This window comes from Sorex fumeus, unplaced genomic scaffold (assembly GCF_029834395.1).
Source record: "Sorex fumeus unplaced genomic scaffold, SorFum_2.1 ptg000232l, whole genome shotgun sequence".
In the NCBI taxonomy this organism is placed as follows: domain Eukaryota; kingdom Metazoa; phylum Chordata; class Mammalia; order Eulipotyphla; family Soricidae; genus Sorex; species Sorex fumeus.
The window spans coordinates 1449723-1474724 of record NW_026606289.1 but is presented as its reverse complement, the minus strand read 5'-3'; the positions used below and the strand labels follow the sequence as shown (position 1 = coordinate 1474724).

Here is a 25002-nt window from a genome sequence, read left to right as displayed (position 1 = left end):
GGGCGACAAAATGAACAGAACCTTTCACAAAGAAGAAATCCGAATGGCAAAAAGGCACATGAGAAAATGCTCTACATCACTAATCATCAGGGAGATGCCGATCAAAACAACAATCACATATCATCTCACACCACAGAGACTGGCCAACATCCAAAAGAACAAAAGCAACCGATTGGCCGATTGTTTCAGCCCTATTGGAAAACAGTATGGACGATCCTCAAAAAGTTCGAAATTGAGCTCCCGTTTGACCCAGCAATACCACTCCTGGGAATATAGCCCGGAGAGGCAAAAAAAGTATAGTCGAAATGACATCTGCACTTGTATGTTCATTGCTGCACTGTTCACAATAACCAAAATCTGGAAAAACCCCGAGTGCCCGAGAATAGATGACTAGTTCAAGAAACTTTGGTACATATACACAATGGAGTACTATGTAGCTGTTAGAAAAGATGAAGTAATGAAATTTATATACAAGTGGTACTACATGGAAAGTATCATGCTAATTGAAATGAGTCAGAAAGAGAGGGACAGACATAGGAAGATTTCATACATATGGGGAATATAAAGTAACAAAATAGGAGACTAACATCCAAGATTAGCCGAGATAAGTACGAAGCGGTTCATTCCATGGCTTGGAGGTCAGCCGTAGATGCTAGGGTAAAGGTAGCTCAGATAGAGAAGGGTGTCCCAAGTAAATGGTGTTGGGAGGATCCTCCCAAGACGGGAAATGCATGCTGAAAGTAGATTCAAGACAGAACATAATTGCCACTCAATGCCTCTTTTGCAAACCACAGAACCCAAAAGGAGAGAGAGAACAAAAGGAGTGCCCTGACACAGAGCCCTGGTGGAATGGGCGGGATGGGGGGAGGGTGGAAGGGATACTGGGTCAGTGGTGGTGGAGACTGAGCACGGATGAAAGGATGGGTACTCGATCATTGTATAACTGAAACCCAAGCACAAAAATTTGTAAGTCTACAACTGTGTCTCATGGTGTTTCATGAATAAACATTTTTTTAAAAAGATGAAAGATCAATAGAAAGAAAATTACTCAACTACAAACAGAAATAAGAGGACACGATGAAATGGAAACCTATTACTTATTCATGGAACAAGAGGACTACCATCGACAAAACAGCAAATTTCCCCAAAGCATTACAGACATTCAATGCTATTACTAGAAAAATGCCTATGACGTCTTTGAAAGAGATAGATCGAGCACTCTTGAACATTCTATGGAATATTCAACCACCACAAATATCTAAGGTAATCCTAGGAAAAGGGAAGATGGGAGGTATTACTCTCCTCCAAATTTATATTATACGACAAAGCTGTAGTAATTTCAACAGCATGGCACTGGATTGAGGACAGATTCTCAGAACACTGGGACAGAACAGACAATGCAGACACAGGTAAATGGACTGCTCACTTTCATAAAGGAGAAAAGAATACAAAGTGGTGCAAGGAAGATGTCTTCAACAGACAGTATCGCGAAAACCGGTTGCTCATGTGGAAAATGAGCTCAGACCCCTTTCTAACACCGTACACAAAAGTCAAATAAAAATGTATTAAAGACCTCCCTATCAGGCCTGATTCCATTGAGGAAAACGTAGGCTGTATTCTCCCTGACATTGTAGCTAGAGGCCTCTTTAAGGAGTTAATGCCATAAGCCAAGCAAACGAGGATCAGGAAAAGAGGCAGGGAGTGGTAATGCAGCCGAAAAAGTGTTCACCGAGCATGAAGCCGACCCACGTTCCACCCCCAGCATCCCATGTGGTCCTCCCAACACCTCCAGCAGTAATTACTGTGTGCAGAGCCGGGAGTAACCCTTGAGCATAGCCGGGTGTGGCTCAAAAATAAAGCAACCAAAATTTCTTTGAAAAAGAAACAAAGATTAAATAAATAAGAGTACATTAATAGAAGAAGCTTCTGAAACTACTGCCTCAAAAATATTAGTGACCAAAATACAAAGACATCCCATAGACTTGGAGAAATTACTTGCCCATCACTCAATCTCATAAAAGGCTTATACCCAAAGTTTACAAAATACTAAATACTGATGGTACTATACCCCCAACATGGGAGAAATGCTGAAACCCATCAAGAATGGGGGTGGGGGGAGATGAAAAATCGTTTCTCAAAGAAGACATACAAATGGCTGAAAAGCATATGGGAAAATGGTCTACAGAACTAGTCATCAGGGAAATTCAAATCAAAAGAACAGTCAGATATCACCTTAGAACGCAAAGGCTGTAAACAACAACAACCACAACAACAACCACTCAAAACAAGAGCAAGCGGTGTTGACACCCATGTGGTATAAAAGGGATACCCATACACGGCTGCCAGGAGAGTAGACTGCTCTGACCTTCCATGGACACTCCTCAGGAAAGTAGGAACTGAGCTTCCATCTGACCCAGCAACTCCACTCGTTGGACTCTACTCTTGCCCAAAAATACTATGGAGAAAAGATGGTTGCAGCCCTACATCCCTTGGAGAAACATTCAAAATAGCCCCGAATGTGGAAACAACCCAAGTGTCCTGGAATAGACTACCGGATAAACAGTGCAGATACATAATGGATCATTACTCGGTCATCGAAAAGATAAAAGCACACACTCTGCTGCTTCGTGGATGGATCTGCAAGGTATCATGCTGAGTGCAGTTAATGAGAGGGCAAGAGCCTGACGCAGAACGATCTCTCATTTGCAGGGTATAACGAACCATGACAGTGAAATAACAAATGCTCACAAGCAACAGAGAGGAAGAACATGAGATCTGCTCTCCAGTAGGAAGCATGACACTTGAGAGGATTGGACAGGGGGGAGAACACTATCACGGCAGTGGGAGGATGGAAGTGTCCAAGTGGGTGATAGAGGGGGGGGTGGCCGCTGGGAGGGAGCAAAGTGTTCTGCACGAAACCCTATTGGCAATAGTACTGAAAAGCAGAGTGCAAAGTTCCTCAAAACTACCTCCGCATGGAGAAGATCAAACACCTTTTGGAACCCCGGGCACAACACGTTCCTCTATATTTAGAAGAGCAACTGGGGCCCCTGCCCTTGCCCACACTTGGGCAGGGCTCTGGGCGCGGGTTGGCTGCGGGCCCCTTAATGACGTCCCGCTGACGAAAAAGAAGGTGGTGACGTGGCGTTCTGGTTGCCCTGACAGCGTCGAATCTCGAGAGGACACACATTGGGCACTTGGGCTCAAGCAAGGAGAGGCTGGTGCCACCAGCGAGGCGTGAGATAGGCAATGCCGCTGATCTAGATTAGCCAGATGGCCAGTGAGGGAGAGGAAGAAGCGCTCGGCGCTGAGCTGGTAACCTGCTGTGACGGGGGGCCAGCCAGCGGCCAGCCAGCCCACCGCATCCTGGCACCTGATGGACCTTTCCAGGAGACCCGGGATGCGAGTGGGTACCGGATCTTGCCGGGGCTGGGAAGCAGTGCGGTTCCACCCGAACAGACGCGGGAGCGTGGCGAAGAGGGCGGCGACGGAGGCGTCCCCAAAGAAGGGGCAGCTGAAGAAGGTCCAGCACCACGCGCCCCCAGCCCAGTCGCGGACCCTCCTGAAGGCCGAGACGACGACATCCGCGCCCTCCCGTTCTCGGTCAGGCTCCGGACGGTCGTGGAGGACCAGTCCTTCAAGACCATTTACTGGAGCAGAGACGGAGAGAGCATCATCATCCAAGCGAACTTCTTCAAGTCCGAAGTGCTGGGCCACAAGGACAACCAGCGCATCTTCGGAACTGACAGCCTGAGGAAGTTCGTGCGCCTGCTGAACCTGCACGGCTTCCGGAAGCTCCACTTCAAGAGCGCCTGTCTCAGCTCGGCCCGGAACAGAGTGATTGTGAGTACCTCCTGGGCCCACGGGCGCGGCGTGGGCGGGAACTGCAGCCCTTGGAGGAGCGAGCCACTAAGGGCCCGGATGCTCGGCTCCAAGAACTGCACGCGCGTCCTCAAATATACCACAGTGCTTCACGGCACACAGGGATGGGAGCTTTGGACACGGGGAATTGTTTTGGCTTCCCAAAACGACTTTGGGAGACAATTTGGCTAGGAAACCATAGAAACCAAGAAACAGAACGTTGTGGTAGTAAGAGAATGTGAAGGATTTTAAGACGCTGCACAATATGATTGATGTGTCAAAGTAAATTCATTCATATGATTATTCATTATTGACGTCTAGGTCTCTTTGTCTAGTACTGAAATCTAATCACAGGGAACATTGAACGGAATTTAAACGAAATTACATTGTGGATTTTATCGTAATTTAATTGTATTATAGGTATAACTTATGGTTCATTATCAGAAATTCTATTCCTGTAAATGTGAGCAGTCAAAGTAGAGATATGGGAAAATAGAAATAGTACCTTAAAGGTAACTAATTTACAGCGATGTGCATATTGTTTGATTTATAATGGAATTCAATGAGTAAATTGATGTCATTACATTTGTTTCAATTGCAATATAGATGGAAATAATAAATGATTATTTGTTACATTAAATTATGTGAGTTGACCATGAATAATTAAACATAAGATTATATCAATTGTAATTTTATAGTAAGATAAATTAATTTATATTGATATTCACATCAATTATTTATTTCTACATAATTAAACAGTATACATAATTATCTTTATGCTTATATTAATGTTCAATATTAATTGGTATTTGTATTTAAAACGTAAACGATAAATAAATTTAGTTTTAACACAAGATTGATTAAACCATTCATAATCTATCAAATTAAATTAATTTCTTTTCACAAATCTATTAATTAAAAATTAAAATTACTCCAATGAAATGGAATTAATATGTTATAATGAATTAATTTCTATTAACGTAAATGTTAATTTCTATATGAATATGAAAACGAATTCTATTTAATCTTTAAATACAAATTAATATTTACATTCATAGAAAGTTCTTTTTATATGGTAATCGTATTTCATATTATTTTAAAATTATCAATTAACAGTTTTGATAGCATAATTTAAATTGATAAATTATAAATTGGTTAATTAAACAGCTTAAAAAAATTTTCCTTATATTATTGTGTCTAACAGAAATGCCAATTAATAATAAAGATTAATATTAACATAATTTTGATAATATTTACTTTCAAATACAAATTTAGTAGATGTTCATATCACCATAAACTAATTTACATCAATATACTAATTATATCTTATAGAAAAATCTAACTTTATTGTTAATAGGAATGGCAACATAAATTTAATGTAATTAAAAATAAATTAATTATACCATATCAAAATTGAATTAATTTCAATACATTCTATTTAATTATGAATATAAATTAATAATGATTATCTCAATATTATTAATTTACTTACGTGTATTAATCATGTTAGGTATTAAATCAAAGTTAATTACAGTCATGTTGATACAAATTGTTTCCTTGTAAAAAAATACTGGTTTTATTATGAATGTAGTACAATAAAGTTTAATTCATTGAAATGAATTTAAAATGGTTATTGCACAATCGATTCAAATATAATTAAAGGTGCAAATCGATGAACAATGGGAGGACAGTGACAGTGATAATTACAGGTGATTACTTCAGGTATCAATGAATTCAATGAGTTTTTATTGATCATTTATCAAAAATTGGATTTAAAATTTATTGATGAATCATTTTACTAGTAAATTGCGATATTAATGTAATATATGATGAATAATTCACTTAATCACTTAATCCAAGCACGAATATCACGTTTCACTCAAATGAGAGAACGAATCCGGAGTTCTGACATCCGTCGACGATCAAGGATCAGGGACGCTGTCTCATATGCCAAGGTGTCGAAAATCAGATGTGCTGGTCACGTAATGAGATTTAAAGACAACCGTTGGACTAGAGCTGTTACTGATTGGATTCCACGGGATGTCAAGAGACCGCGTGGCCGCCCACCTACCAGATGGTCAGACTTCTTTGTCAAGATCATGAACGATCGGTTTGAGGCCCTCCATGTTCCCGGAGCGAAGAGATGCCATTGGGCTACACTAGCACGCGACAGGGACAAATGGAGACGTTACTGGCGCCCGCTCGAGCAAATCGACGACTAACGGGAAGTTAAGTGATAAGTGATAATCACTTAATCACTTAATCCCCGTTATTCATCGATTTATTCGAGCGGGTGCCAGTAACGTCTCCATTTATCCCGGTTGCGTGCTAGCGTAGCCCAATGGTATCTGTTCGTTTTAGGAACATGTAGAGCCTCAAACCGATCATTTAGGGTCTTGACGAAGAAGTCTGACCATCTTATAGGTGGGCGTCCACGTGATCTTTTGACATCCCGTGGAATCCAATCAGTAACAGCTCTAGTCCAACGGTCTCTCATTTGAGTGAATCGTGATATTCCAAGCATAGTTCTTTCATTCCTCTTTGAGAGACCCGAATAGCGTTCTCATCCTGTTTTCGTAGGGTCCAGGTCTCTGAGGCATATGTTAATGCAGGAAGAATAGTGGAATCAAAGAGATGTGCTCGTAGCTGGAGGTTCTTTGTCCTTTTAGTTATTTCTTCAATACTCTTGAAGGCATTCCAAGCCGCTCTCTTCCTCCTGCGCAACTCAGGTGCCAGGTCATTCATCATGTTGATTTCTCGACCTAGGTATATATAACTGTTGCATTCGGAGATGGTGGTTCCGTTGAGAGCGAATGGAGCATCATGATCAAGGCTGTTTCTCATAAACATTGTCTTCGTAAGATTCAGCTGTAGTCCTACCTTTCCACACTCACGGTCAAAGTCCGCCAGCATTTGTGCCGCATGGCTGATGTTTGGTGTTATTAGAACGATGTCATCAGCAAAGCGGAGGTGGTGTAGTTGTCGACCATCTATCTTCACTCCCATGTTTTCCCATTCTAGTCGTCGCATGATGTTTTCGATGGTGGCACTGAAGAGTTTTGGTGAAATGGTATCACCCTGCCGAACCCCTCTCTTGATAATGGATGATTACTTCTTTGTACAATGGTGAGATCTTGGTAGTGAATCCGCAATAGAGCTCACGAAGGATCCTGATGTATTGAGTTTGTACGCCCTGATTGGCTAGGGCTTCCATGACCGCTTCCGTCTCGACAGAATCAAAGGCCTTCTTTAAATCAATGAACGTTAGACAGAGCGGCATCTTGAACTCCTGAGAAACCTCAATGAGCTTAGTAATCATGTGGATTTGGTCGATGGTACTGAATCCTTTCTGGAATCCGGCTTGTTCACATGGTTGTCCTTCATCTAGTGTTCTGCTAATCCTATTCAGGATGACTCGAGTGAATAGTTTGTAGATGACAGACAATAGGTAGATTGGGCGATAGTTGCCAATGTCGTGGATGTCTCCTTTTTTGTATAGTAGTACAGTCTTGCTGGTTTTCCATTGGGATGGAACCTTGCATTCAGACAGGTAGCGTGTGAAGAGTCGAGCCAATGTATTGATGAATAATTAATAGATTGAAATAATATTATTTTTTAAAAATTATCAATTTGATAATTTTATTCTAATTAAGAATACTAATTGAGAGATTACATCAAATTTAATTATAATTTCCAATCTTAATAGATATTTATTGAATAAATAGATTCTTTGTTTTATTATGCATCTGTTCTGATTGAGGTTACTTGCAATTAAATTTGATTGAAACTATGAAATTATATATTAATTCATCAAAATTACATTGATTATTAATAAATTTATATATACGTGTTGATTATTTTCTAATATTTGAATTTATAGATAATTCATTGATAAACCATTTATTAGTAAATCATAATTTTTTTTTCCTTTTCTGGTATCAATTGCAGTTGATTCCAATCTCCTCTTCATTCTCCTCTGATTCCCCTTCTGCTTCTCTCTCCGGATCTCCCTTCATTCTCCTTCTAGTTCCCCCTCCTTCTCTTTCCGGTTTCCCCCGCCCACTCTTACAGCCTGGTTTATATAGAAATCATGTAGGGTGGGTATACAAAGGTGGGGTTGAACATTAACAAATCAACAAAGAGAGGTAAGGTCACTCCTCCAGGACATTAACTCAAGGACAAAATCTCATGAAGGAGATTACTCCAGATTACTAGGCGATCTGCTCAAGGGTGGGATTCCATTCAGGGTATGTTGCTTTCTTTCCCCAGCTAGTAATCCACTTATATAGTTGTAGTAAATTTACTTCTAATATATCTAGTAATGTCATTTGAGCACAGTTAGAGATATATATGAAGCATAAAGTTTGGCTCTTCCTGGGGACATCTCACTAGATATTCCAGGCCACAGCCCTCAGACCAGGTTAGTCATCCTAACTCCAGCAGGGTCCTTATTCAGTTACCTCTTTTGTTTTTTTTTATATTTATTTATTTTTTAATAGTGAGGCACCATGAGGTACAGTTGTAGACTTACACATTTCTGTGCTTGGGTTTCGATTATGCAATGATCAAACACCCATACCTCCACCAGTGCGCATTTCCCACCACCTCAGATCCCAGTATCCCCTCCCCCCCCCCAGTCCCTATCCCACCCTGCCTCTGTGGCAGGGCATTTCCCTCTCTCTCCTTTTGGGTGCCATGGTTGGCAAAAGAGGCATTGAGTGGCAACCATGCTTGGTCGACAGTCTACCCTCAGCATGCTCTCCCATCATGGGCGGATCCTCCCAACACCCTTCACCTGGTGTTCCCTTCTCTTTCTGAGCTCCCCCTTCCCCTAACATGTGTGGTTGTCCTCCGGGTCATTGAGTAAAATTCCTGGTACTAATCTCTGCCATACTTCGGTGTTAGTTTCCTATTTTGTTACTTTATGTTCCCCAGATGAATGCAATCTTTCTATGTCTATCCCTTTCTTTCTGAGTCATTTCACTTAACATGATACTTTCCATGTAGTACCACTTGTATGTAAACTTCATGACTTCATCTTTTCTAACAGCTACATGGTACTCCATTGTGTAAATGTGCCAGAGTTTCTTCAACCAGTCATCTGTTCTCGGGCACTCAGGTTTTTTCCAGATTCTGGCTATTGTAAAGAGTGCTGCAAAAAATAGACAATTGCAGATGTCACTTCGGCTATACTTTTTTACCTCTCTGGGATATATTCCCAGGAGTGGTATTGCTGGGTCAAATGGGAGCTCAATTTCTAGTTTTTTGAGAATCATCCATACTGTTTTCCAGAAGGGCTGAACCAGTCGGCATTCCCACCAACAGTGAAGGAGTGTCCCTTTCTCACCACATCCGCGCCAGCACCGGTTGCTTTTGTTCTTGTGGATATGGGCCAGTCTCTGTGGTGTGAGGTGATACCTCATTGTGGTTATGATCTGCATCTCCCTGATGACTAATGATGTGGAACATTTTCTCATGTGTCTTTTAGCCATTCGGATTTCTTTGTCAAAGTTTCTATTCATTTCATCTCCCCATATTTTGATGGGGTTGAATGTTTTCTTTTTGTGGAGTTGAACCAGTATTTTGTATATCCTTGAAATTAACCCCTTATCAGATGTGTAGTTGGCGAATATCCTTTCCCATTCAGTTGACTGTCTTTGTATTTTGGTCACTGTTTCTTTTGAGGTGCAGAAGCTTCTTAGTTTAAGATAGTCCCATTTATCTATCTCTGTTTTCATTTGCTTGGCCAGCGGTGTGACATCTTTGAAGACACTATTAGCTTCTATGTCATGAAGGGTTTTGCCAACATTTTCCTCAATGTATCTTATAGATTCCGGTCTGATGTTGAGGTCTTTAATCCACTTAGATCTTACTTTTGTACATGGAGTTAGGCAGAGATCTGAGCCCATTTTTTTTGCATATAGCCGTACAGTTTTGCCAGCATAATTTGTTAAAGAGGCTTTCCCTGCTCCACTTCACTTTTCTTGCCCCCTTATCGAAGATTAGATGCTCGTATACTTGGGGGGGGGGACGTCAGTGTATTCAACCCTGTTCCATTGGTCTACAGCTCTGCCTTTGTTCCAGTATCATGCTGTTTTAATTATTACTGCCTTGTAGTAGAGTTTGAAGTTAGGGAGGTTGATTCCTCCCATTTTCTTTTTCCCAAGAATTGCTTTAGCTATTCGTGGGGGCTTATTGTTCCATATGAATTTCAGGAGTGTTTGCTCCAATTCTTTGAAGAATGTCATGGGTATCCTAATAGGGATTGCGTTGAATTTATACAGTGCTTTGGGAAGTATTGACATTTTGACAATGTTAATTCTCCCGATCCATGAACAGGGGATATTTTTCCATTTCCTCATATCCTCTTTTATTTCCTGAAGTAGAGTTTTATAGTTTTCTTTGTACAGGTCCTTTACTTCCTTAGTTAAGGTGATTCCTAGGTACTTGATTTTCTGGGGCACAACTTCATGTCTTTTTCTTCTCTTTCACTATTTGCATATAGGAAAGCCATGGACTTTTGGGCATTGATTTTATAACCTGCCACTTTACTATACAAGCCTATTGTTTCTAGAAGTTTCTTGATAGAGGTTTTAGGGTTTCCTTAGTATCATATCATCTGCGAATAGTGAGAGCTTGCTTTCTTCCTTTCCTACCTGGATGCGCCTAATATCCTTTTCTTGCCTAATCGCTATTGCAAGTACTTCCAATACTATATTGAACAGCAGTGGAGAGAGTGGGCATCCTTGTCTCGTCCCTGATCTTAGAGGGAAGGCTCTCAGCTTTTCGCCATTGAGGACGATGCTTGCTGTAGGCTTGTGGTAGATGGCTTTAACTATATTGAGAAAAGTCCCCTCTATCCCCATCTTGACAAGGGTTTTCATCATAAATGGGTGCTGGATCTTGTCAAATGCTTTCTCTGCATCTATTGATATGATCATATGATTTTTATCTTTTCTTTTGTTGATGTGGTGGATTACGTTGATTGATTTCCTAGTGTTAAACCAGCCTTGCATCCCCGGGATGAATCCTACTTGGTCATGGTGTATGATCTTTTTGATGAGTAGTTGAATTCTATTTGCTAGTATTTTGTTGAGAATCTTCGCATCCGTGTTCATCAGGGATATCGGCCTGCAGTTTTCTTTTCTCGTGGTATCTTTGTTTCCTTTTGGTATTAGAGAGATATGGGTTTCATAGAAACTGTTTGGGAGAGTTTCCGTTTTTTCAATTTCCTGAAAGAGCTTGAGAAGGACTGGCAGCAGGTCCTCTTTAAGTGTTTGGAAAAATTCGCTAGTGAATCCATCTGGGCCCGGGCTTTTGTTTTTGGGAAGGCTTTTGATTGCAGTTTCTATTTCGTTGATGTTAATAGGTCTATTCAGATACTCCAGGTCTTCTTGATTCAGCTTTGGGAGATTATAGGAGTCCAGGAATTTGTCCATTTCTTCTAGGTTCTCTTGTTTCGTGGCATACAGACTTTCAAAGTAGTCTCTGATGATCTTTTGGCTTTCTTTGGTTTCTGTTGTGATATCCCCCTTCTCATTTCTGATTCGGTTTATTAGGGTTCTCTCTCTCTGTTTCTTTGTGAGTGTTGCGAGTGGTTTATCTATCTTGTTTATTCTCTCGAAGAACCAGCTCTTGGTTTCATTGATCTTTCGGATTGTTTCTTTGGTTTTAATGCAACATATGATTAACAGTTAATAGATTTAAATAAGACTAGTTTATTTTAATGAATTGGTTATATAATTTTAATCCAGTAAAATTTGACTTCGTAAATTAGATTAAATTTACTTATAAATAGTTTTGTTAATATAAATAAATTTACACAATAGTTTAATCACTTAATCAAGCATATATTGTAGTTAAGTTTACTCACAATAAATGTACTTTACATTTTAAAGAAATGTAATGATAATAAAGTAAAATTATATTGTAATGAATTATCAATAAATCCATTAATCTATCTTTATTGAATATTTACAAAATTAGAATTTACACATAACTTATTGATAAATCATTTCTTTACTAGTAAATTATGATTTTCATGGACTATATGATTAATGCTTAATAGATTAAAATTATATTATTTACTTTAAATATTGAATAAGTAATTGTAACCTAGTAATAATTTTAGTTTATACATTAGATTATATTTTTATTATATATTGTTATGTTAATATAAATAACTGTGGAATGAATTAATCATTAAATTAAGCATTTGTCTTAATTCAGTTTAGTTTCAATTAAATTTCATTACAATTTCAATTGAATTAAATTCAGTTATGATTTCATGTTGTTACACTGAATATCAGTGCTTTTATTCATTTATTTTTATTGATCAGAGAAAATTTAATTTATAGATAATTTATTGTTAAATCATTTCTTTATCAGTAAATCATGATTTTAATTAAATTCATGGTGAAATCATAAATTTTAATAACATCTGCTTAGTTTAATATATAGATCATTTTTATTATAATATAGTAACAATCCTTCTCAAATTTCAAATTTATACACAGTTTTGTTTATGTAAGTCAGTTTAATGTAAATTTTGTTAATATGAATTAATTAAATGTAAAATTATAAATCATTGGTACTCATGTTACAACTAAATATTTTAGAATTTTAGTATGCTCTTTCATATTTGTTGATTACTAATCATTACCTAAATTCATTGAGAATTTATTTAATTATTTTTTAATTGAATACATTGAATTTATTTGTTACTGTATGTTGTTTCTTATCAGTAATTCAATGTATAGATAATTTATTGATAAATGATTTTTATCAGTAAATTAGGATTTTAATTAAATTTAGCAATGATGAATAGAGATTATTGCTTTATTGTAATATATGAATCATATTTTAATATAATAATATACCACAAGAGATATATAAAATTCATAAATTTATTTATTGATTGATGATTCATCAAAAATTAATTTAAATACAAATTATTTCTTTATCAGGAAAGGATAATTGTTAACAGTATATCAATAATAATTAGTAGACTTAAATATTATTAGTTTATAATGATATTTTATATTAATGATATTTTATATTTACATTGATAATTAATTATAAATATTTATATTTTTAATTGAATACATTGAGTTACATTGAATTTTTATTTATATATATTGATTCTTTATCAATAATTCAATTTATAGATAATTTATTGAACAATCATTTTTATCGGTAACATAGGCTTTTAATTAAATTTATCATAAATGATTAGTAAATTTGATTATTTATTGTAATATATTAATCATATGATTTTAATATAGTAATAAATAAATAATATAAAATGCTTAAATTTAGTCCTTTCTATTTATTGTTTATATATTACATAATTTATAGATACTTTATAGGTAAATTATTTCTTTACCTGAAACTATGATTTTATTTAAATATATAATTAACAATTAGTAGACTTACATGTTATTAATTTTTTTCAATACATTTTTGAATAGAATATATTAAAGAACATTGAATTTATTTATGGTTATTATTTATCTATAATTTAATTCACAGATAATTTCTTAATAAATCATTTTTCAGTAAATTACGATTTTAATTAAATATATCTTTACTGATTAATAGATTTCATTATTAGTTTGTTGGCATATATTAATTATATTATTTTATTATAGTAATTCTCTTATCAAATATATAAAATGCAACATTTTATTCATTTATATTTTTGATTATTTATAGATAACTTATTTTATCTACGATGTTTTGATAAATAATTTTTATCACTGTCCTCCCGTTGTTCCTCGATTTGCTCGAGCGGGCCCAGTAACGTCTCCATTATGAGACTGGTTGTTACTGTGCTTGGCATATGGAATACATCACGGGTAGCTTGCCAGGCTTTGCCATGCGGGCGAGATACTCTCGGTAGCTTGCCGGACTCTCAGAGAGGGGCAGAGGAAACGAACTCAGGTTGGCCATGTTGGCTTTGTGCAAGGCAAACGCCCTAGCCGCAGTACTATCGCTCCAAATTACTAATTTATATTTAATAATAAAATATAATAAAATGCATGTTAATTATATGGCCAATCAATATTAAAGATATATATTAATTATACCTGATTCAATGATTTTAAAACACAATATATTGCATAAAATTAAATGTTATTACCTTATCACAGTGAATTTAATTTTGATATATTAAATAAATTGATATAAATTAATTTAAGTTAATAAATCATAGAACAGTTATTTAAATTCAATTGTATAATGTTAAATTTAATACATTTTAATAAATAAATATAACCTGATAATCAATATATTTATAAAAATAAATTATTTTACTCTAATACGGTAACTATATTATATCATTGAAATGTATATACATTATATCAAATAAAATTATTGAGTTATAATCACATTTAAATAAATATTAAATACAATTGAATATGTATTAAATACTTATTAACCAGAGGGAGGAGGGCGGAAGGGAGCAATACCCTTTCCCCTCTGGGCAGAAATGATTGCCTGGATTAACGCATAGTCCTTTCACTTTTCTGCTCCAAGCTGCTGGGTTCTGCATTAAGCCCTTGTGCTTCTGGGGCTGTGGCCATGCTGGAGAGCCGCTCGTGGGGGGCAACTGGTGACCTCGGTAGGGCGTGAAGGACGGACCGGAACGCCCCCCTTCCCATGAGGTTTTAGTCGCCCCCACACTCCCGGCTCATACCTGCTGTCCACAAGGCTCCCATGGACTTGTGGACCTGCTGTCCCTGCTGTCCCATGGACTTGTGGACCTGCTGTCCACAAGGACTTGTGGACCTGCTGTCCACAAGGCTCCCATGGACTTGTGGACCTGCTGTCCACAAGGCCCTCCTCCCTCTGGAAAGAAAGATGGTGGCCACATGGGAGCCTGGTGGACAGCAGGTATGAGCCGGGGGTGTGGGGGCGACTAAAACCTCATGGGAAGGTGGGCGTTCCGGTCCGTCCTTCACGCCCTACCGAGGTCACCAGTTGCCCCCCACGAGCGGCTCTCCAGCACAGCCACGGCCCCAGAAGCACAAGGACTTAATGCAGAACCCAGCAGCTTGGAGCAGAAAAGTGAAAGGACTATGCGTTAATCCAGGCAATCATTTCTGCCCAGAGGGGAAAGGGTGTTGCTCCCTTCCGCCCTCCTCCCTCTGGAAAGAAAGATGGCGGCCACATGGGAGCCTTGTGGACAGCAGGTATGAGCCAGGGGAGTGGGGGCGACTAAAACCTCATGGGTCGGGGGGCGTTCCGGTCCGTCCTTCACGCCCTACCGAGGTCACCAGTCGCCCCCCACGAGCGGTTCTCCAGCACGTCCATGGCCCCTGAAGCACAAGGACTTAATGCAGAACCCAGCAGCTTGGAGCAGAAAAGTGAATGGACTATGCGTTGATCCAGCCCATCAAGTCTGCCGGAGGGGAAAGGGTGTTGCCCCATTCGCCCTCTCCTCTCTGGAAAGAAAGATGGCGGCCACATGGGAGCCTTGTGGACAGCAGGTATGAGCCGGGAGTGTGGGGGCGACTAAAACCTCATGGGAAGGGGGGCGTTTCACTCCGCCCTTCACGCCCTACCGAGGCCACCGGTTGCACCCCGCGAGCGGCTCTCCAGCACGGCCACGACTTCAGAACACAGAAACCAATTTCTTAACTATCTGACTTTCAGTAGAAATACTTCCAGGGTCAATAGGTAAAATAGCAGAAATCCAAAACCAACATTTAATTCTTGAACCCAGCTGTAGAAAGCAAATCACTTCACAATGCTTTTTCAGCATGTCTGATTTGGGGGGGGGGGGGGGTAAACTCTAAATAATAGTGGTGAATCTTTTATTGAAACAATGAATCTAATCAAAGCAGATAGAGTGTTAACTAGAATTCATCTGCCTCACAGGGACGGGGAGGGGTGGGGGGTGGGGTTTTATTGGGGTTCTTCATGGTAAAAAATAAGTATTGGTAAAGGGAAATGTGTTTGATATTTGCATGACTGAGACATAAACCTTAAAGCTTTGTAACCTTTCCCACAGTGATTCAATAAATAAATTAAAAAAAAACTTATTAACCATGAATACATTTAATGATTAATAGTTACAGTAATATAAATTTGTTTATATTAATGTACATAATTATTACTTATAAGAGTAAAATACTACAAAATAAGGTTTAATATCTTTACAAAATTAATTCAAGGTAATGTAAATAATTACTAATAGCTTGTATCATTCATATTCTATATTACATTAAATTCATTTATATTTTACAACATCGAAAACTTTGCTTAACTGTAATATAAATATAATTCATTGCACTATATTCAATTAATAATAATGGAATTGGGGAAAATAATTATTAGTTGCTAATATCGAAATTGAATGCTGCTGCATTTATATTGATATAAACAGTTCATTTAAATTTGTATTACTATAAATTGATAACACAATTCAATCACATTTTAATGCATATAAATATAATTGAATGATTTACTATTTATTGATTTGTAAGATCAACTATTGATTAGCAATATATTGAAGCTAATGAAAGTATGAATGTAATAGAGTAAATTAATATGTAATGTAAATAATATTTATTGATTTTAATTGTATTCATTAAAATACTGAAATTATTCAATATATGTCAAACATATATTATTTTAATCCAAAATGCGTATCAAAATATATTCTTAATTTTAATCAGAAAAAATGATGAATTAATAAGTGTATCAACATAATTTTCATCATATTTGTAATAAAGACTTAATCACTTAATCACTTAACTTCCCGTTAGTCGTCGATTTGCTCGAGCGGGCGCCAGTAACGTCTCCATTTGTCCCTGTCGCGTGCTAGTGTAGCCCAATGGCATCTCTTCGCTCCGGGAACATGGAGGGCCTCAAACCGATCGTTCATGACCTTGACAAAGAAGTCTGACCATCTGGTAGGTGGGCGGCCACGCGGTCTCTTGACATCCCGTGGAATCCAATCAGTAACAGCTCTAGTCCAACGGTCGTCTTTAAATCTCATTACGTGACCAGCCCATCTGATTTTCGACACCTTGGCAAATGAGACAGCGTCCCTGATCCTTGATCGTCGACGGATGTCAGAACTCCGGATTCGTTCTCTCATTTGAGTGAAACGTGATATTCCAAGCATAGCTCTTTCTATTCTTCTTTGGGAGACCTGAATGGCGTTCTCATCTTGTTTGCGTAGGGCCCAGGTCTCTGAGGCATATGTTAATGCAGGAAGAACAGTGGAATCAAAGAGATGTGCCCGGAGCCGGAGGTTCTTCGTCCTCTTAGCTATTTCTTCGACGTTCTTGAAGGCGTTCCAAGCCGCTCTCTTCCTCCTGCGCAGCTCGGGTGCCAGGTCATTTGTCATTTTGACCTCTCGACCTAGGTACACATAGCTGTTGCATTCGGAGATGGTCGTTCCATTGAGAGCGAATGGGGCGTCAGGAACAAGGCTATTTCTCATAAACATTGTCTTCGTAAGATTCAGCTGTAGTCCTACCTTTCCACACTCATGGTCAAAGTCGGCCAGCATTTGTGCCGCTTGGCTGATGTTTGGTGTTATTAAAACAATGTCATCAGCAAAGCGGAGGTGGTGTAGTTGCCGACCATCTATCTTCACTCCCATTCCTTCCCATTCCAGTCGTCGCATGATGTTCTCGAGGGTGGCACTGAAGAGTTTTGGTGAAATGGTATCACCCTGCCGCACCCCTCTCTTGACATCAACGATCACTTCTTTGTAGAATGGTGAGATCCTGGTAGTGAATCCGCAATACAGCTCACGGAGGATCCTGATGTATTGGGCTTGTATGCCCTGATTGGCTAGGGCTTCAATGACCGCTTCCGTCTCAACAGAATCAAAGGCCTTCTTTAAATCAATGAACGTTAAGCAGAGCGGCATCTTGAACTCCCGAGAAACCTCAATGAGTTTGGTTATCGTGTGGATATGGTCGATGGTGCTGAATCCTTTGCGGAACCCGGCTTGCTCACATGGTTGTCCTTCATCTAGTGTTCTGCCAATCCTATTCAGGATGACTCGAGTGAACAACTTGTAGATGACAGACAATAGGCAGATCGGGCGATAGTTGCCAATGTCATGGATGTCTCCCTTCTTGAACAGTAGTACGGTCCTGCTGGTTTTCCATTGAGATGGAACCTTGCATTCAGACAGGTAGCGAGTGAAGAGCCGAGCCAGTGTATTGATGAGTACTGACGGCAGGTTCTTCAGGTGTTCAGGTCTGACCTTGTCTGGGCCGGGTGCTGTTTGCTTCTTTACTGACGAAATGGCGTGTCGGATTTCGGAAGGGAGAACGTTGGGAACGACATACCCATCCTGTGGAATTTGGTATGTCGGCAAGTGGACATGGCTATTGAAGAGATTTGAGTAGAAGTCATGGATAATCTTCTCCATTGCCATTCTGGAGGATGTGATGGATCCATCAGGACGTCGGAGGGCAGTCATCTTGGTCTTATAGTTGGCGAAGGACAGGCGGGCGTTACGAATACTTTTCCCGGCTTCTGCCGCATCTACCAGTACTTCTGCTCTTCTCTCTTTGAGGTCTTCCTTGATCGCATCTCTGCACTGCTTTGCAAGCTCGGACGTTAGCTTGCGGTTGCCTGAGGCATGCGCCAAACCACGCTGGCGAATTAGCTCAAGAGTTTTCGAAGATAGGCGACTTTTTGTGGCTATCTCTCTCTTGGCGTTCCTCGCACATTCATGGAGGTGCTGAACCAGTCGATCGTATTCCTCGTCAATGTTGTCAACAATGGCATCTTCCCATGTTGCCGCAATAGTACCAAAGAGTTCCCAGTTGGTGAACTCTTTGGACACTACTTCCACTACCCAGCCGTCGCCACACTCCAGGACGCTTTCCGGAACCGCGCGGCAGCTCCGGCCGAGACCCACGCACAACTGAAGACCCACAGAACAAGGGATCGAATTGTGCACAGGAGACCCACCCTACCCAGATAAATACCCCACTGGCAGACTTCCACTCTCGACACTACTTCCACTACCCAGCCGTCGCCACACTCCAGGACGCTTTCCGGAACCGCGCGGCAGCTCCGGCCGAGACCCACGCACAACTGAAGACCCACAGAACAAGGGATCGAATTGTGCACAGGAGACCCACCCTACCCAGATAAATACCCCACTGGCAGACTTCCACTCTCGACACTACTTCCACTACCCAGCCGTCGCCACACTCCAGGACGCTTTCCGGAACCGCGCGGCAGCTCCGGCCGAGACCCACGCACAACTGAAGACCCACAGAACAAGGGATCGAATTGTGCACAGGAGACCCACCCTACCCAGATAAATACCCCACTGGCAGACTTCCACTCTCGACACTACTTCCACTACCCAGCCGTCGCCACACTCCAGGACGCTTTCCGGAACCGCGCGGCAGCTCCGGCCGAGACCCACGCACAACTGAAGACCCACAGAACAAGGGATCGAATTGTGCACAGGAGACCCACCCTACCCAGATAAATACCCCACTGGCAGACTTCCACTCTCGACACTACTTCCACTACCCAGCCGTCGCCACACTCCAGGACGCTTTCTGGAACCGCGCGGCCGCAAGCGGCCGCGCGACACATCATAAGACACTAAATACCCGTCTTCTGGAATTGTCGTACCATATTTGATAGGGTTCAAATATGGTAACACCTACAAGGGTGTTTAGAGGTCACCCCAAAAGCCTCTATACCTCTCGGAAAGACTGGCAAGCTACCGAGAGTATTCCGCCCGCACGGAAGAGCCTGGCAAGCTATCCGCTGTGTATTCGATATGCCAAAACCAGTAACTACAACTGGTCTCATTCACCTGACCCTGAAGGCTTCACCGACATGGCAGCACTGAGAAGGATGAGAAAGGAGAGGCCGACAAAATCTCAAGGCCGACCTAGGCTGCCACAACGAAGGAAGACAAAAATGATCGTCTGTACTTTCAATGCACGTACGCTAGCATCAGATGCATCCATCGAGGACCTGATGGTACAAGCGCGAATGATCAAGTACGACATCATTGGTCTGACCGAGACAAGAAGACACGAATCTCACCATGCCGTTTTCGACACTGGAGAAGAATTGTTCCTCGGAACATGCGATAAAAGAGGTGTTGGAGGCGTTGGTGTCCTTATCAACACAAACTTGGCCAAGAGCATTGATTCATTCGAATGCCTAACAACCCGAATCGGACGTTTACATTTGAATAGATGTGGCTCACTGCCTGCAGTTTCTATCTTCGTTGTCTACGCACCAACATCTCATTATGATGAAAGAGAAATCGAGAAGTTCTACATGGAGCTAGAGAAATTCTATAAAGAAGACCACACCTTCTACAAGATCATTGTGGGTGATTTTAATGCCAAGATAGGACCGAGAAGATCAGCTGAAGAACTTCACATCGGAACCCATGGCCTAGAATGGAACGAACAGGGTGAGAGACTGTCTGAGTTCATCATGTCGACCAAGACCATTCATGGTAACTCACAGTTCCAGAAGGCAGAATCTAAACGATGGACATGGGAGTCTCCCGGTGGACGATTCCACAACGAAATAGACCACATCATATTCAATCGACGGTTTTGCCTGACTGATGTCGCTGTTGTCCCAAAATTTCGAACGGGATCGGACCACCGTCTCCTTCGTGCAAAATTCTACTTCACAGAGCGGGGAGAAAGGGCTGCAAAGTAATAAAGACTAATGTGAAATAATATCAATATTGGAAAATTAAATCTTATAATGAAGTCAATATACATTCGTTTACTGTAGTATATTCACAACCTTAATTATAATCCTTTCACTATACACATGTTTCAGTTAAATCGTATACTATAACAAATTGTGAAATATAAATATAAGTTCTTAATTTTATTGTTATGAATATAACCACATTCAATTTTAATCACCTATAATGCATTAATATTTTCTAAGTGTTCATTAATGCTCTAACATCTTAATCATACTTTACATGAAAAGTAATTCAATTATTAATGAATTGTAATTTTACAAGTTAATGTAAATCATTTAAGTATATTCTTTTTATTGTCAAATTAAATTGAATATAAATTGTAACTAAATTTTGCATTTATTACTTTCATTCATTCATTCATCATCCTGTTATTCATCGATTGCCTCGAGCAGGCCCCACTAACGTCTCTTTCATCCTAGCCCTGAGATTATATTCAAGGCTCTTTAGGAGAATGAGACCCATCATTGTTACTGGTATTTGGCATATTTGGTACGCCACGGGGAGTTTGCCAGACTCTGCCCTGTGGGCAGGCTATATTCGATAGCCTGCAAGTTTGTCCAAAGTAGGAATGAGATAATAAGATATCATAAAAAGATGTCCTGATAAGATGTCATTCGTGGCCGCGCGGTTCCGGGAGCTGGATTTTATAGTCTCTGAGTCTTGGCCGTTGATGGGATTACACGGCGCCAGGGGGCCAGGTGGTGGGTGTGACCCCCACCTACTGGAATTTGGAGGATCTGGGTGGAGGATGCTCGACTCCAATCCAAGTAGGCTTGGAGATCTCGGCCCCAGAACCCGCGTGGCTTTGTCCCTCTGCCAGTACCTTCATGTGTGCGGAGAGTGGTCTCAGCATGGTGGTGGCTGGTCATGGAGGTCTTTGGCTGCCGGAGCCCTGGTCGGGGCGGGGAGGAAAGCTCAACCCACTCCCCTCCAAGGGACCCCAGCGAGGAACAGCCAGGCGTAGGGGCAGGAGACTGACTGCATTTATTACTATATTAAAATAAACACATAGCAAGTCATTTGTATATTTCATGATATATATTATTGCTTTATTAAAATAACAATGTAATATGTATATGAAAATAATAAAATGATATTTGAATCAACTTATTAATGATATATTTTATTAGCATAATACTTTAATAATAAAGACATAATTTATCAATAACTTATCTATAAATTAAGAGGTCAATATATAATCAATTAATATAAATGAATATTTTTATGAATGTTATATATCGGTTATGATACATAACTACATTAATATGATCAATTTATTACAAGAAACTATAAAATATACTACTCATTAATTATGTATTTAATTAATATCCTAATTTACTGATAAATAGCTGGAGCAATGGCACGGCGGTAGGGCGTTTGCCTTGCACGCAGCCAACATGGCCCACTGAGTTCGATTCCTCCACTCCTCTCGAGAGCCTAGCAAGCTACCGAGAATATCTGGCCCGCATGGCAAAGCCTGGCAAGCTACCCGTGATGTATTCGATATGCCAAACACAGTAACAACAAAGTCTCACCATGGACACATTACTGGGCCCGCTCCAGCAAATAGATGAACATCGGGATGACAGTGACAGTTACTACCATATATTTATAATATCTTAAATGTCACTGTCACTGTCCTCCCGTTGTTTATCGACTTGCTGGAGCGGGCCCAGTAATGTCTCCATAGTGAGACTGTTGTTACTGTTTGGCATATCCAATAAGTCATGGGTAGCTTGCCAGACTTTGCCATGCGGGCGAGATACTCTCGGTAGCTTGCCGGGCTCTCCGAGAGGGGAAGAGAAATTGAACTCGGGTGGGCCATGTTGGCTGCGTGCAAGGCAAACGTCCTACCTGCTGTGCTATCGCTCCAGCCCATCTTAAATGTAGTCATTGATATTCGTATTAATACAAAAGTTACTTAAACAATGTAGAATATTCATCATATATTATGTATTCTGTTTATATATGTAAATTTATATGGTGCATGAATATTAGTCACTGCATAAACGATGCATTTGCCATTCATGTTCATAATAACTGTGTTTATATTACTTGTTTTAATATAAATTGTCTATAATAGATGTCTTAAGAAACTGGTATCGAAAATTGATATTATCAATTATATTGTAGTCAGGTGATAATACTATTTGATATTTAAATTTAATTGCTAGTCAATGCCGCAGATATTGTAAACATATTATGATCCCCAAGAGCCAGGAGAATAGGGGCTGTGAATCGGGACATGGAAGGAATGTGTGAAGGGGTCAAGCTGGGCCTTGCACCGTGTTGTGTGTGTGAGCCAAAGCCGCATGTCCCCGCAGGCGTACCGGAACCACAACTTCCAGCGAGATCAGCCGCAGTTGATGAACAACATCCGTCGCAAGGGCCACGAGAGGCCCCCAACCGCCCAGACCAGGAAGAGGAGGAGGATGGAGCCCACACGCTGCTCCCCGCGCCTTCACCCTGTCGCAGAACCTGACTGGGACTGCCTCAGTGGCTTGAGGGTTTCCCCTGGCCTTTTGGCCGAGAACAAAGCCCGATCCAGTGAGGACAGTGCTTGTGACACCCAGGCCCGGACTAGCGATCTGCTGTGCGCCTCCAGCGAGGAGGCCGGGCCTCACGGGCAGGGGCCCCCGGGTACTGTTCTGTTCCCATCAGCTGAGGAAAACGTTGCCTTGACCAGGGAGATTGAGGGTGTCCTCAGCCATGCTGAGGCGATTCCTGGTTTGGAGAGTAGTGAGGTTACTGAGGAGGAGGAGGAAGAGGAGGAGGAGGAAGAGGAGAAGGAGGTAGAGGAGGAGGAGGACGAGGAACAGGACGAGGAGGACGAGGAGGAGGAGGTGCCTCAGGATGAGGGTGTTTCAAGCAGCTGGGCTTTCCCATCTGCTGTGCAGAATGTTCCTTTTACTGAGGACGGTTGGCCTCTTGATGACGACTTAGTTGGTAATAGTTTTTCAATTGCTTGGAACAATTTTAATTTCATGGAAGTAGATGGCCCAGGTGAGGGTGTGCCTAGTGCCATGGAAAACTTTATTTTCACTGAGGAAGGTGGGCCTCACGTGCCTGGCAATATTCTGGTCCCTTCTGCCGTGGAAAATGCTAATCCCACGGCTGAGGCCGCGCCTAATGGTAGTTGCTCATCTGCTTTGTGCAGCGTTAATCCCATGGAGGAGGGGGGCCTGGTTGAGGCCGCGCCTAGCAATATTTTGGCAGCCCTGACTACCGCTGGGCCAGATCTGCTCGGGGAAGCGAGCACAGACCTGGAATTGTACAACAGACTTCGTTCTGTCTTACTGGCATGGATAGCAATGGGTCCCCATGAGAACCCTGGTACGGAAGACAAACCAGAGACCCCCTCAGTGTAAGGAGAAGCCAGGTCCCGGAAGTTAGTCACCCACAAGCAGTACATATATTACAACTTTCCTTATCTATGTACTTTGTTGTTAATGTACTTCCGGGCCTAAACATGAATGGAATATTTTGGGGGGACTAAATAAATTTATGAAAATTGCAAATCTGTGTTGTTACTTTCTAACTCGCCCAGAGGTAGGAAGTCCTGGGAAGAAAACTTGGGCCCCTTGTGCTTTCCGTGGAAGCAGCTGCATACCCCAACACGGGTCCTGGAGGGGAGTGGAAGAGGTCTGGAGGTCTGGGAGGGTGATAAGGGGGATAGAGCAGGTCGGGAGGGTCCTGGAGGGGGTGTGGGTCTGGGAGGACTCTGGCCGCGGTGCAGCATGTCTGCAAGAGGCTTTGGGAGGTGTTGGAGGGGAGTTGCAGCGGTTGGTGTAGGAAGTTTGAGGCTGTCCTGTGCGAGAGTGGTTAGCTCTGGAGGAAATTGTGGGAGGTGTTTATTGGGGGTGAGTAGAGGAGGCTCAAGGAGGTTTTGAGGATGTCCAGCAGGGGTGCAGTGTATGTTGGACGAGGTGCAGGATCTTTCCGGATGTTCTGCGGGTGTGAAGGTCTCTAGAGGAGCTACAGGAGGTTGAGAAATGTCCTACAGAGGAAAATGGTGACTTGAAGAAGATGCAGGAGGTTCAGTTATGACCTGGAGGGGTTCAGAGTGTCTTGGAGGAGGTGCATGAGGTTTGGCATGTACTGCAGGTGAGCGCAGGGTTTGAAGGAGGTGCACGAGTTTGGGGCATTTTCTACAGAAGTGCAGAGTTTCTAGAACAGGTGCAGGAGGTTTGATGATGTCCGGCAGGGGTGCAAAGTGTCTTAGAAATGCAGAAGTTTCAGGCAAGTCCTGCATGTGTGCAGGGTATCTATAGTATGTTCAGGAGTGTGTTTATGTCCTGGGGTGTATCCTGTCTTGTACATTTGCAGGAGGTTTGGTCATGTTCAACAGGGGTGCAGTGTCCAGAAGAGGTACAGGAAGTTCGGGCGTGTACTGCTAA

The 25002-nt window shown here is 41.0% G+C and overlaps 1 protein-coding gene across 1 annotated transcript; it reads left to right on the top strand.

Annotated features, from left to right (window-relative positions):
• Positions 1-3273: 3273 nt before the first annotated feature.
• Positions 3274-25002, top strand: LOC130017964 (heat shock transcription factor, X-linked member 3-like). The gene is made up of 3 exons (XM_056108743.1): positions 3274-3843; positions 22930-23245; positions 24932-25002. The coding sequence occupies exons 1-3, from the start codon at positions 3274-3276 to the stop codon at positions 25000-25002; spliced, it is 957 nt and encodes a 318-aa protein (XP_055964718.1).

Coding starts and splice junctions, on each gene's coding strand:
- LOC130017964 (XM_056108743.1), top strand. CDS start 3,274: ATGGCCAGTGAGGGAGAGGAAGAAGCGCTCGGCGCTGAGCTGGTAACC. Junction 3,844..22,929: donor CGGCCCGGAACAGAGTGATT/GTGAGTACCTCC, acceptor ATGTCCCCGCAG/GCGTACCGGAACCACAACTT. Junction 23,246..24,931: donor TCACGGGCAGGGGCCCCCGG/GTACTGTTCTGT, acceptor GTACATTTGCAG/GAGGTTTGGTCATGTTCAAC.